The sequence below is a fragment of the Theobroma cacao genome, chromosome 1 (assembly GCF_053813885.1).
Source record: "Theobroma cacao isolate CCN51 chromosome 1, ASM5381388v1, whole genome shotgun sequence".
NCBI lineage: Eukaryota > Viridiplantae > Streptophyta > Magnoliopsida > Malvales > Malvaceae > Theobroma > Theobroma cacao.
The window spans coordinates 14,773,418-14,787,188 of NC_142639.1; the positions used below are offsets into that span (position 1 = coordinate 14,773,418).

General features: G+C 34.6%; 1 protein-coding gene across 5 annotated transcripts; it reads left to right on the forward strand.

Moving 5' to 3' along the window:
• The first annotated feature begins 553 nt into the window (after positions 1-553).
• MED19A (mediator of RNA polymerase II transcription subunit 19a-like protein) lies at positions 554-12,746 on the forward strand. Of its 5 annotated transcripts, none has more exons than XR_016023129.1 (8): positions 554-791; positions 880-1,008; positions 2,673-2,738; positions 10,049-10,338; positions 10,500-10,733; positions 11,113-11,167; positions 11,331-11,484; positions 12,365-12,746. XR_016023129.1 is itself a non-coding variant. In XM_018113934.2 (5 exons), the coding sequence occupies exons 1-5, from the start codon at positions 2,708-2,710 to the stop codon at positions 11,395-11,397; spliced, it is 666 nt and encodes a 221-aa protein (XP_017969423.1). In that variant the 5' UTR covers positions 2,693-2,707; the 3' UTR covers positions 11,398-11,479. The 5 variants fall into 5 exon arrangements, 1 of the variants encoding a protein (XP_017969423.1); XR_016023130.1 differs by having other exon boundaries at positions 12,370-12,746; XR_016023136.1 differs by having other exon boundaries at positions 11,347-11,484; positions 12,370-12,746.
• Positions 12,747-13,771: the final 1,025 nt, after the last annotated feature.

The window sequence follows — 13,771 nt, forward strand, 5'->3', positions numbered from 1 at the left end:
GTCAATATTTATTATAATTTATTAATATATCATATTGATGTTATCTGATTTAAAATAATAAATAATATTTCAATTATTAATACTAAAAATTTATTTAAATATAATAAAATAATAAAAATTTATTTAAAATTTTAATACTATATATGTCTAAAATATTAAAAAAATAAACTAAAATCTTAAATTTCAATCTTTTACAATAATTTATCTTAAAACTAAATTAATATAAATTATTATTTTCTAGAGGTTTTTCTTTCTTGCAGATTTTTTTTTGTTTTGCTGTTGACTTTGATAATTCTGATTAGGAAGACGACATTAACTTCTTCTTTTTTTGTTTTTTTATTAAGTAATATTATTCTGTTTTTAATAAGATATATATGAATCATTATTGTTTATGGAATTAATGAAAAAGAAATTTTTTTGGCCTTCCCACTTTATGGGTTGTGGGTCCCGCGCCCGTACGAGTGCGTTCAAACAAGCATCGGCAGGGGCGTCAAATAACCTGACGGTATTCGCCCCCACCCCAAATAAAAATAAAAAATATAAATATAAAGTAAATAAACAGCCCGAGACCCAGAGAAGTTACGGACCCGAAGCCTGAGAGGAGTCGAAAAAGGAAAAAGAAATTGGTTAGTCTCCGTCGTTCCCTTCCAAACCCTAAAAAGTACAACTTTCCTGGCCTGCTCCGGAACTCTCTCGAACTTTCTCTGATCTACCGATTATACCCTTCCACACTCTATACTCCTCCCTAATTCCCTTCAATTCCAACCTTTTTCGCTCTCTTCATTTCACTGGTCAATTTCTCAACCTTTCCCTTTCTTTTTTTCGTTTTAAATTTTTATCTAGCTTTGCTTTTTATTTGAATTTGTTAATTTTTCGTAGGTTCCTTGTACTGGTAGTGAAGCGCGAGGTTTGAGTTGAAAAGAAGAAGAGGAGGGAGCTTCGAGTTTGCGCTTGCGTTTCTCTTGATCTGAAAAAGTAGCTCAGCGACTTTTCGATTCCACGTTCGAGGTATTCTTGATTTCTTTTTATGTGTCTTGTGTTTCTTAGTTGAAGTTTTTTTAATGATAAATTATGAAGTCTTTCCCTAATTCTTCTTTGTTTATAGAATTAGTGATTGTTCCGGCAGTGTTCTTTATGTTTATGTTATTTCTTGGAAATTGATATAAATATGGAGTTTCCGTTGAGAAATTTAGTGGAAATGAGAATTTGGGAAGAAATTACAAAAGGAGCAAATTTAATTTAAGTTTGTAATTTTGGTGTTTGTTACATGTGGAATATTAGCTGGTACTGCGAAATGAAGAAGCATAAATGGAGGTTCTTGTTTTTAGTTGTTAAGCAGAATTTTGTAGCAAAGTTAGAGGTGACTAGCTAAACCTTTTATGACTTAAAATAAGCTGAAACCATGTTTACATAAAGTATTTGGTATTCCAATTCCATAAAAGTTCAATTTCAATTTCTCAGGGCAATGAAAAAGCAGTCGCTTGAAAAATTAGTAAACAAGGAATTTAGAATATATTCGTAAAGTAAAATATGCTATTAATTGGCTTATTTGGGAAATTAGTACCATGTTCTTCGTATGAAATTTAACTGGGGCAGCATAGATATTATCAAAACGTCCTGAAATTTTGATTAGATTTATTGGGTCAGATGCCCCCTAATAAATCCACCCATGAACCTGTGTTTAGCTGGTGTTGATTTGCTATGTTTAACCTAAACATTAATCTAAGTTCTAACAACCATTTTGCTTTTTGTTCTGAAATGAAAGTGTTATCTGGTTACCAAGCCTGTATCAGTTTTACTTGAAAATGTCCTTTGCCCAACTGTGCGTTATATCAACCATTAAATTACTTGAAATATAAGGAGGAGGGTTTCAGAGGGGCAGTGGGTCTTCTTCCTTGTTATTCATAACTAAATCGCTAAAAGGTTTCCTAGTTTTATTCAAACTGTGTCTTTCTCAATGGGCCTCCCGGAGGCTGCCTTAGCCCCACTTCTCCTTGACCAGTTTCAAGCTTCCTTTTCCTTAACAGCTCTATCCTACTCAGCTATTAAAAAAATGGGGAATATATTTCCATATTGATTTTGGATGGAGTTGATGATGCTCTGCATTAATCAATCTTGATCTTGCTAGCTTTACATGAATCTAGAGCACTTTAATCTACATGCTAAACTTTGGCTGCATATTTGCTCTCTTTCTTGGAGTTCCTTCCCGATTAGGTCTGTGACAGTTGAAAAAAATAATGATTGGGAACAACATATATGCTGTAAGAAAATCATTTTATCTTTTAAAAAAATGATGCAATTGTTTTGCATATAAAAAAAATTGTAAGACAGATGAAGGCAGAGAGATTTTGTCACATTGAAGTAGTCATATATTTGATGTTGAAAGTTAGCTATAGAACTTCAAAATTCTGAGGTGCTAGTTTTGCACGCATGCAATAAAAGGGGAACAAATTGAGAAAAAAATGTATTACTATAGGTATGTACACATTTCCTGATTTCAATTTCTAAATGTTAGAATTGGCCTTTTTACAATATATGACAGGCCTGTGATGTTTATGTTCAACTTACCGAAGATACCTATTGAAGATCTAACTGAATCATTGTTTGACTTTATAGATGTTTTTACTTGATTTTCATGGATTTTTTCCCTGACTTTGGCTACAACATTGCAGTTGATGATGGTACATGTTTCATGAATCATTAACTCATGGATCCTGAAGGCAAGAAATTTGGAAAAGGTACTATATATTTAGAATGTTGGTTTATTATTGTATTTTGTTGTTCTCATTCCATTTGTTTGGTTGAGATAGGGCTTTGGATATGCTATTAGGTTTTTATCTATTGTAATATTCTTCATTGATGGATCATTTTTATCTTGGTGGTTGTATTTATTTTTCTTCTGAAGTTTAGCCTATCATATTGCCATACTGCAACAGATGTTTAAAGTTTGATACTGACAGTCATCCAGTCTTCTACCTGAATGAGCAAACTACAAATTGAAGGAAAGGAATTAAGAATCTCGAATCTTGTAGTTGATCAGTATCCGATCATGTTGAATTCTAATTATTGTAGATGAAAACTACCCTCTATGGTGCTAACAACTAATTGTGCGTGTCTTAGCCATAGTGGTGTGGAAAAAGAAAACAATAAATAGAAAACTAAAAGGGTAAAAGAAAACCAGAATAGGGACTGAAATAGATGTAAAAGTGAAGTTGGAGCAATGAAACAGGGGTTGAGGGTTGTAGACCTCTAACAATAATATCCAAGTGTTATATGGCTGCCTAATGTGTCTAAAAGACTATTTGTACTAAGGTTACAGCAGCTTTTAATCCTAGCCCTTGGATACACCTGAAGCCAATCGGATCCTAGCTATTCGAATTAATTAACAGATCACGTGGTAGTCACATGACCACTAACTAAATAAAACAGTAAACATAAAAAAGATCATATCAAGATACCCAATTGAAATAAATTCTAGAATACTCCTGTACCATGTTGGCTCTTTCTCTTTGATGTAGCCGAAAGGTTTAGGACAATTAGTACTCAACAATTAGGGCTAGAATAGGGTTGATTGTGTTGGAACAATAAAAAGATAATTGGGTTTACAAAGAAACCTCTTGAATAAATATTCAAAATAACAAAAGATGATAATAATAATTTTCTATCTAAGATCACTTATTTATAATAGCTAAGATAAATCCTAATCAAATAGTAATCCTAATCCTAAATAAAGACTTAAAGTACTAAAATTCTAATAAAGATAGGAAAAAAGAATCTCAAACTAAATAAATAAAATAAAATCCTAAACTAACTAAAATACTAAATAAATTTTCAATGTGCCTGCATCAGTCCCCTCAGGTCAGAAAAGATTCGACTCCAACGAGTAGGCCTTGACATACTCCTCATAGATGTCGGGATCCACTCGTTTCAATTCTTCTTTTGCAGTCCAAGTGCCTTCATTAGTAGGTTTACCAAGCCATTTCACTAAAAATCGTCTATACGGGTTCCCTCGTCTAGATCGAACCTCTTTTACATCTAGCACATCCTCAATAACTTCAACCTTAGCAATTGGAAGGTGCTGAATTTGAGCGTCTATGGTAGATGCAGTTCCATCACATCCATCAAATGGATTCAAGTCCAAAACATTGAAAATATGACTGATTTGTAACTCAGGTGGTAACTCAATTAAATAGGCATTTGAACTGATTTTCTTTAGCACCTTGCAAGGTCCAAACTTTCTAGACTTGAGTTTGTGATAAGTACCCTTAGGAAATCTTTCTTGCCTCAAGTGCACAAGTACTTGATCACCTTCCTCAAATTCCTGCTTGCGACGATGTTGATTTGCTGTAAAAGAATATTCTGCATTGCTGGCCTTTAAAGCAGCCTTTACCTCTTCATGAATTTTTCGAATATGATCAGCAAATAACTCTCCTTCATTACTCACTCTAGCTTCTTGTGGTAGGGGTACTAAATCGAGCACATGTTGAGGTTTTAACCCATATGCAGCCTCAAATGGTGTCTTCTTTATGCTTCGATTGACAGAATTGTTGTAAGCAAATTCAGCTTGGGGTATGACTAAATCCCAAGTCTTTGGGTTATTTTGAATAAGACATCTTAACATGTTACCCAAACTTCGATTCACAACTTTTGTTTGACCATCTGTTTGCGGATGGCAAGTACTAGAATACTTCAACTCTGTCCCAAATTTCCTCCACAAAGTTCTCCAAAAATGTCCCATAAATTTCACATCTCTATCAGAAACAATGGAAGTTGGAATTCCATGTAATCTTACAACCTCACGAAAGAATAATTCAGCAATATGAGTTGCATCAGAAGTCTTAAAACACGGAATAAAATGTGCCATTTTTTAAAACCGATCCACCACCACAAAGATAGAATCAAATCCTTTTGCTGTCTTTAGAAGTCCCAAAACAAAATCAATACTCAAATGAATCCAAGGTGCATCTGGCTCAGGTAAAGGAACATATAAATCAGTGTTTTGAGCACTGCCTTTACCAAATAAACAAGCTGGACATCTTTTCACCAACCTCTCCACATCTCGGCGCATTTTTGGCGAATAATAACGATCAGCCACCATTGCCAAAGTCTTGTCTCTGTCAAAATGTCCTCCTAAACCATTCCCATGAAGTTCTCTAATGATTTGCTCCCTTAAAGATCCTTCTGGAATGCACAACTGGTTACCTTTGAATAAATAATCTTCGTGTAACCGAGAAGGTAAATTTTCAGCTTGTAATGAACCCTGCAAATCAGCTATTACCTTGCCGAAATAAGAATCATAACTATACTGATTTTTAAGTTCTTCAAATCCTATGACTTGAGTGCTCATAACTGATAACATTTTACATCGCCTACTCAAAGCATCGGCCACAGTATTAGACTGCCCAGATTTATATTTTAAAGAAATATTAAATTCATTGAGAAAAGAACTCCACTTAGCATGTTGATTACTAAGCTTTTTCTGCGAATGCATATACCTTAAAGCTTGATGGACAGAATAAACAGCAAACTCACGATAAGCCAAGTAGTGCTGTCAATGACGAATGGCCCTTACCAAAGCATAAAACTCTAAGTCATAAGTTGAATAACGTCGTCTAGAGTCTGTCAACTTTTCACTAAAAAACTCTATAGGCCTTCCATCTTGACTAAGAACTGCTCCAATTTCTACATGTGAAGCATCACACTCAACAACAAATAACTTCTCAAAATCTGGTAGTGCGAGAACTGGGGCTTTAGTCATCAAAGCTTTTACTCTTTCAAAGGCTTTTTGTGCAGAATGTGACCATTCAAATCCATCTTTCTTCAAAGATTCAGTTATAGGATTCATAATAGAACTAAAATTTCGAATGAATCTCCTATAAAAAGATGTCAAACCATGAAAACTCCTTACTTCTTTGATAGATGTAGGTGCTGGCCACTCTGAAATTGCATGAATCTTCTCTGGATCTGGTTTCAAACCCTCTGCAGACATAATGAAATCAAGAAATACCACTTCTGGTTGCATAAAACTGCACTTTTTCAAGTTTATATAAAGCTGCTCCTTTTGAAGTACTTCTAAACTTGTCATAAATGTTTTAAGTGCTTTTTCTTAGTGTGGCTATAGATCAAAATATCATCAAAGTAAACCACCACAAATGAATTCAAGAAGGGCTTGAGTACCTCTGCCATGACTCTCATGAATGTGCTTGGTGCATTTGAAAGGCCAAATGGCATCACCAACCATTCAAATAATCTAGCTGGAGTTTTGAAAGCTGTTTTCCATTCATCTCCATCCCTCATTCTAATTTGATGGTATCCGCTCTTCAAATCGATCTTTGAAAACACTCTTGAACCAACTAATTGATCAAGCATCTCATCTAATCGAGGAATGAGAAAACGATACTTGATTGTAATTTTATTTATGGCACGGCTGTCCACACACATCCTCCATGAACCATCTTTCTTAGGAGTTAACAAAGCTGGGCAAGCACAAGGACTTTTACTTTCACGCACTAGACCTTTCTCCAACAACTCCACAACCTGTCTTTGTACCTTAGCTCACTGCATAGGTGGCATTTTATATGCTGGCAGATTTGGTAATGCTGCTCCTAGTACCAAATCAATTGCATGTTGGATGCTTCGTAAAGGTGGTAGACTTGTCAGCAAATTCTCATTGAACAATTCTCCAAACTCCTTCAATAACTGCTGAATTTTTGTTGGATATTGAGGAGATTTACCCATCTGATCCCTTTTTAAATGCTTAGTTACCAAAGCATACATAATACCCATCTCATTACCTTCAGCTTCAAAATTTTCAGCAGATAAATACCCAGTGATCTTGCTATCTCGCTGTTTGTAGGGCTTGAAGTTGCTGATTTCTTAGTCTCTTCTTTAAGAGGATATAAAGTGTACCTCTTGTTATCCTTGTAGAAAGAATAGGTATTTGGCTTCGTCTTATGAACCATATCGTGATCATACAATCAAGGTCTATCCACAAGAATATGACCAACATCCATTGGCACATCACATAGGGTCTCATCATCCAAGTTATCTCCTATAGTAAATTTCACCAAACATTGAGCAGTTACTGGTACTTTGTGTCTATTCTTTAGCCACCCAATCTTGTAAGGATAAGGATGTTTGTTTGTAGGAAGCTTTAATTTGTTCACTGCCTCTTTTGAAATAATTTTTTTCATGCTTCCTTCATCAATGACAAGATCACACACTTTACCTTCACAAACAACTCGTGTGCGAAAAATATTTCGCCTCTTCCAATCTTCTGCTTCCTCATTTACTGTTGTTGTCATTACTCTTCGTACCACTAATGACTCACCTTGTGCAGGATAAACATTGATTTCCTCTACCTCCTCATACTCATCATAAACAAGTTTTAACTTTTTCCCTAATTCTGCTAAGTTCACCCTTCGTTGTGGGCAAGCAAAAGAAGTGTGTCCTTTTTTTTCACAAGTAAAACATCGAATATGGGAATTGCTGCCTCGTTTATTTGTAGAAGAACCAAAACTGTTTTGTCCTCCATAAGGGATTATACCCTTGCCTTTATCATTCTTTTCAACATTAGTTGCACCTCTATTTGTTTTATTGATTGCGGCAGCCCCTCGATAATTTTGTTGGAATGTTGGATAATCTCTTCTTGCTTCAGAATTATTTTGCCAATGGGTGCTATACAAGGGCTTTCTAACACCATAGCATAAAATCCGTTTGTCTGCTGATAGAGCATATTAACGAGCATCTTCAATGTTGTATAAACGAACTACTCTCATCTCGTCTCTAATAGAATGATTTAAACCAGCAAGATAACGAGAAGTAATTTGTTCGTTACTCTCAGCTAACCCAACCCGAATTGATAAGTTATTGAATTCCGATGTATACTCCTCAACAGTCATGTTATTTTGCTTCAAACAATGAAACTTTTCATATAATTCCATAATATAATCAGCAGGTAAAAATTGCTTTCGTAATTTGCTTTTCATGTGCTCCCAAGTGCTGATTTTAAGCTTACCTTGTCGTGCACGTTGCTCTTCAACTCTCTTCCACCATTGAAGTGCAGTACCCTTTAATTTCAACTTTACAAGTAACACTTTTCGATTTTCTGCCATGGTTTTCATTCAAAGTAATTTTTCAAACTAGCTTCCCAATCCAAATATTCTTCCGCATGAAATTTTTCATGAAAATCAGTTTCTTCAATTCTGATTTCTCTACCATTTAAATCAAGAGCATGTAATAACCGACCCTCCAATCCAACTCTTGCCGCTTGATTTGCGGGTCCATTTTCATGAAAGGGGTTCTCGTTCTCAAAATCATCATCATCCTCAATATCTTGAACCTCAAGGGGATTGTGGTCACCGTCCGGATTCTCCATTCGGGCTTCCACAGGTTCCTGACGCTGCAATGCTTGTACGGCCCGGGTCAAGTCATCAATCATTCTCCGCATCTCTGCCAACTCAACTTGTTGGGGCTGATTGTCTCTACCTCGACCTCTGGCTCGACCAATCATAATCTCCTAACTCAAATCTTTATAGGATAGTAAGATCGTTTGCTCTGATATCACTTGATGTAGCCGAAAGGTTTAGGGCAATTAGTACTCAACAATTAGGGCTAGAATAGGGTTGATTGTGTTGGAATAATAAAAAGATAATTGGGTTTACAAAGAAACCTCTTGAATAAATATTCAAAATAACAAAAGATAATAATAATTTTCTATCTAAGATCACCTATTTATAATAGTTAAGATAAATCCTAATCAACTAGTAATCTTAATCCTAAATAAAGACTTAAAGTATTAAAATTCTAATAAAGATAGGAAAAAAGAATCTCAAACTAAATAAATAAAATAAAATCCTAAACTAACTAAAATACTAAATAAATTTTCATATGTGCCTGCATCACTCTTCCTCTCTTTTAAGCCCTAATGAATTAGTTACAAGATCTGTCATAAAATGAGCATTTCCTCCAAACCTTAAATTGCCCAAATGGTTTGTTTTCTCTTATTTGAGATATGCATATCTCTTTCATATTGAGAATTCCTAATTGAAAAAGAAAGTCTTTCCACCAACTTTAAGTTAAACTAAAATTACTTTTGTAAGGACAGTAACTTTATTCTATTTATAAACCTAATTGAAAATAAACAATTTTTAATTTTTATCTATTTATCATTCAATGTTATAAATTCCAATAATGCTTTCAAACATGCATAAAGGGTCAAAATCCTCATGAAGCCACGTTGTAAAGAAATTTGGAAAGAGTTTATCACCTCTATGAGGCATAAAAGCATTTTGGTAAACATAGGTGCATTTGTATTATTTAGCTTAGGCCTTAAGTCTGTTTTCTGTGATTTTCCTTTATAATCCTTTCCCTTTCCATTTTTCCATTTTCATCTGTTGCTTAGAATATGTCAATTATTCTGATAAAGTATCCTTACCGATCAAGTTTGCAGACTGTATGTTTTCTTCATGAGGAAAATAATTTAAGGATGTTGCTTTGATATCAGTCAGTATCATTATGATATGGCACTCTCATACTGTATTGTATATTGTGTCAGTCTAAAATATCTGAAATTCATGCATGATGGTTGATTAGCTTGGTTATATCATTACATAACTGTCGTATATTTATACATAAAACCATCTGTCTTATATATTTTTTAGCTTGAAACCTTTCCTTAGAAAAGAGTACTGACGTATTATTAAATTAAAAATGTTGAAAGATTATAAAGTCATTTTATTTATTCAACTTACCTCATCAAATAATTACCGAACATCAGCATAAGACCATCCCCTATCTATTACTTGCTAACTAAGTTGCTCAAATGATGCAAAAGTCACACTCGATGCATGTTGCATAACAGTAATACTCATATGACACTAGTTAGATGATTTTGGTTCAGTTTAACATTTGAAATTTTTGGATGGAAAATTTCAGTCTGTAAGTCAGTCAGTGACTGTAATTTCATGTAAAGTTATTTGGCACTGGATTTATTATTATTGTTCATTTTAACTGATGAGAAATTGTTTATATGAATAAATTTATTTAGGACCAAGAGAACTTAGTGGTGCTGTTGATCTTATAAGTCACTATAAGTTGTTGCCTCACCATGACTTCTTCTGCAAGAGACCTCTTCCTTTGTCAATTTCAGACACACATTATCTTCATAATGTGGTGGGAGACACTGAAATCAGAAAAGGAGAAGGGATGCAGTTGGACCAGCTTATTCAGAATACATCCCACAACAGAGACACTAATGCCCGCATACAGCCTTTTGACCTTGATATTCTTAAGGAGGCTTTCCAGCTGAGAGAATCCACTCCTGTTGAATTGCCATCAGTAAGAAAACTGCTTAGCATTATTTAAGTTTCTTAAGCTAAAGGGCAGTCCTAGGCATTGTGCCATTGTTTAGTAAATCAGTATTTACTCTTATTGACATTTTTATTTCTTCTTTAGTCGTCACCTCGATTGGAGTTCTTAACCATTTGTGTATTTCATAGAGTGAGAAAGGGATTCCTACAATAGCTGGGAAATCAAAGAGTGAAGCCAAAGATAAAGAGAGGAAGCATAAAAAGCACAAAGACAGAGATAAGGAGAAGGATAAAGAGCATAAGAGGCACAAGCACCGTCATAAAGATAAAGATCGAACTAAAGATAAAGACAAGGAAAAAAAGAAGGATAGGAGTGGGCATCATGATTCTGGTGCTGATCACTCAAAAAAGCACCATGAAAAGGTTGGAAGTTGTTACATCTTGCAGCTATTGCTTGATTATTTTGGCCCTGAGTATAGTGTAAAGATTGTTATAGTCCTCTCTAGCATGGCTCTGATGCTTTGCGTAAGGACTCAAAAATTTAATCAGCTAATTTGTCCGTTCTTTGTTTAAGAACGACATTATTTCCATTATGCTATGCATGAGGCATTCTCTTTTGACCATAAAAAACAAGCAATTCTGCCAATGCCAGGAATCAAACTACTGTTGTCTGTCTCCCTTCACACGTTTGCCTTTTGATTTGTGATCAGAAAGTTTATCAAAAAAAAAGTCCCCTTGTTTGAAATTCAGTTACTTTTTAATGGAATTCATATAAAATTCTTTATAATTCACGTAATTTCAGAAAAGGAAGCATGATGGAGATGAAGATCTTAATGATGTTCACAGACACAAAAAAAGTAAGGTAATGCATATCATTCTGGGTTTTGCATTGTTTTGTTGTATTATATGGATTATGTTTTATATTTGTTATATGTTTAGCATTAACTCGCAGTTCTTTCAGGAGTACTGCCCATATACCTTGTATTCTAACCACTTTTGCTCTCTCTAATCACGCTATAGAATTATTTTGTTACAGCAAAAAAGCTCAAAAATTGATGAAGTTGGTGCAATTAAAGTAGCAGGCTGAAATGGTGGCATTCTATAGTTCATTTGTTGTTTCAGATGGTTGTCAGAGTTTGGAAGGGTTTGCTTAATGTTTTCTACGTTACTTGAGGTGAATGTCCATATTGTGCTGTTTTAGTTGATTCTCATTGTATTTTTCTTGTTCCTCTAAATAATGTACACTGCTAAATGATTATTGAAGTGCAAGAATTTACAGAAACTTATATATGAATATGCCCCCTAGATCTACAATAATGTTCTTCACCTCCCTCTATGATGAAACACTATGTACTTCATTCTTATCTCACTCAGGTAATCAGGGTACAATGAATAAATAATTGTGAACACTAAATATTTCATTTTATTAACAGTGGATTAGAGCTGGACTGTTTGCTGCATAATGTTTTGTACAGTTTCTAAAAAATGTTTAAAAATAGTATTTCCATAGCAACTTTGTACATGTAGCTGAGCAACTGGCTTTTATAGAATGTTGTTCCCAACTTTTTCAGTCAAGCCTATGTAGCAAGGGTGGTAAGCAGTGGGTCTGCTAAATTAGTTTTTTTTTTTTTTTTTTTTTTATGTTGCCAGACAACTCTGTCGCTGAATAGGTTGTGGAATAGCATTGTTTTGCTTCTGTTTGGAAGAAATTACATCGTTAATTAGTTACATATTTCAAATATTCACAATTGTAGTTTTCGGATAAAGATTCTGATGAGCATGAGAAGGATAGTTATTTTTAAAATAAATTATTTCTCGTTCATTTTACTCTTGAATTGATGTAAACATGGCCTATTCTCTTGATAGGATTGAATTTCGATCCTCTTCCCACTATTCATTATGTGACTTGTTATTTATTTATAAGACAGGCTTTATTTGTTATTAGTATTATCCTTTTATCTTGGGCTTTGGGAGTGGGGTTGGGGAAGGGGTGTTTGAATGCCGGTTAGGTTTTAAATGTTGTCTCACTGAGTCTCTTTCTTGTTTTTGTGCAGAGTAGCTTGTAAACTGACTAAAGAATGTGTAGAAGGTGAATTCACCCATTGATGGATATTTCATGCAAGGTATAAGATGCTGAAAAATGGACTTTTTGTATCATAACATTGGGCTAATATAATTGCTGGTAGCTTGCAAAACTTTGATCTTTCTTGTTGTAGCACGTGGATGACTCTGCATGTACACATTGGTGTAGTCTTCTGTGATTTTAGAGGGTTAAAAGCCTAGTTCCGAAATCCTTTTGATTTAGGGATTACAGCTTTTGATTGTAGAAGGAATAGGTATATGGGACTGTTGTATTAATTACCGCAGTCCTTTTTTGTCATAACCATGTCTAACATCAAATGAGTTCCTAAAAGGTTGTAAGGCACGTCTTTATCACATGGATCCCTAGTTTCTTTCTGTTTCTTCTGGAAGGGGAAGGGGGTGGTAAAAGACAATTGAAAGCCCCTTATAATTGGATCGTCAAGCTTGCATCACAGAAACATGAGGGGCCGCCCTGATACCTGCTGGAATATTATTATTATTATTCGCCCTTAACAGATTTTTCATCTGTTATCGTGCGAAGCATATTTTGGGGTGACTTTACGGGTCACTCCCTTGTCTGCTCAGGCCAATGGCATGGTTAGTTTGTAATATTATAGATGTACGAGTTTAGTGAAGAAGGGTGTGGTCATCGGCATTCGTTAGTAATCTGAAGTGGAATTAGCTTCTGACTGAAATTTTCCAGCTGTGAACAGAATCAAAGGAGCGCCACCTCTATTTTTCAGATTATAGATAGATGACTAATGATTTTGATACTAATAAATTCAACCTTTTTCTAATCATTTGGTATTTGAGTATACTGCTCTGTATGTGAAAAACCAAACAAGTGATTGGACTTTGGAATTAAAATAGACATCAGAAGCCCTAAAAACAATGTCAGTCAACACGACAAAGATTCTAAATCGATAGTCAGCCAATGAATTCTTTTATTTATGCAAGTAGTAGCTATTTGATCGAATGCCGCCATCACCATGTTCAAAGTTGAGTTGGCTCATTTTCTTTGACGGTGGAGGGCCAGCGCCTCAAAGATTACCAATTTTCGTTACTTTTGAGAATGTGGTTAATAAGCATGAAAAGAATAACAGACAGAAATGACGAGCCCCCGACAATCATAATCAAAACACAAAAAGGGTAAAATGTGGTGTTATCAAACCATACTATTATTTTTGGCTTTTGGCTATCAAATAAACAGAAAGGCATTAGGGTATGCCTCTTTGGAAACTAGTCTTAGAGCCAGTGACATCGTAATCTAGGCTTTGAGAGGTCCACAAGTAAAAATACGTTCGACAATGGAAAGTTCTTGATAGCCTAAAAATAATGCTATTATATATTTATTTGGGATGTGCCTCTTCTAAAAGAAG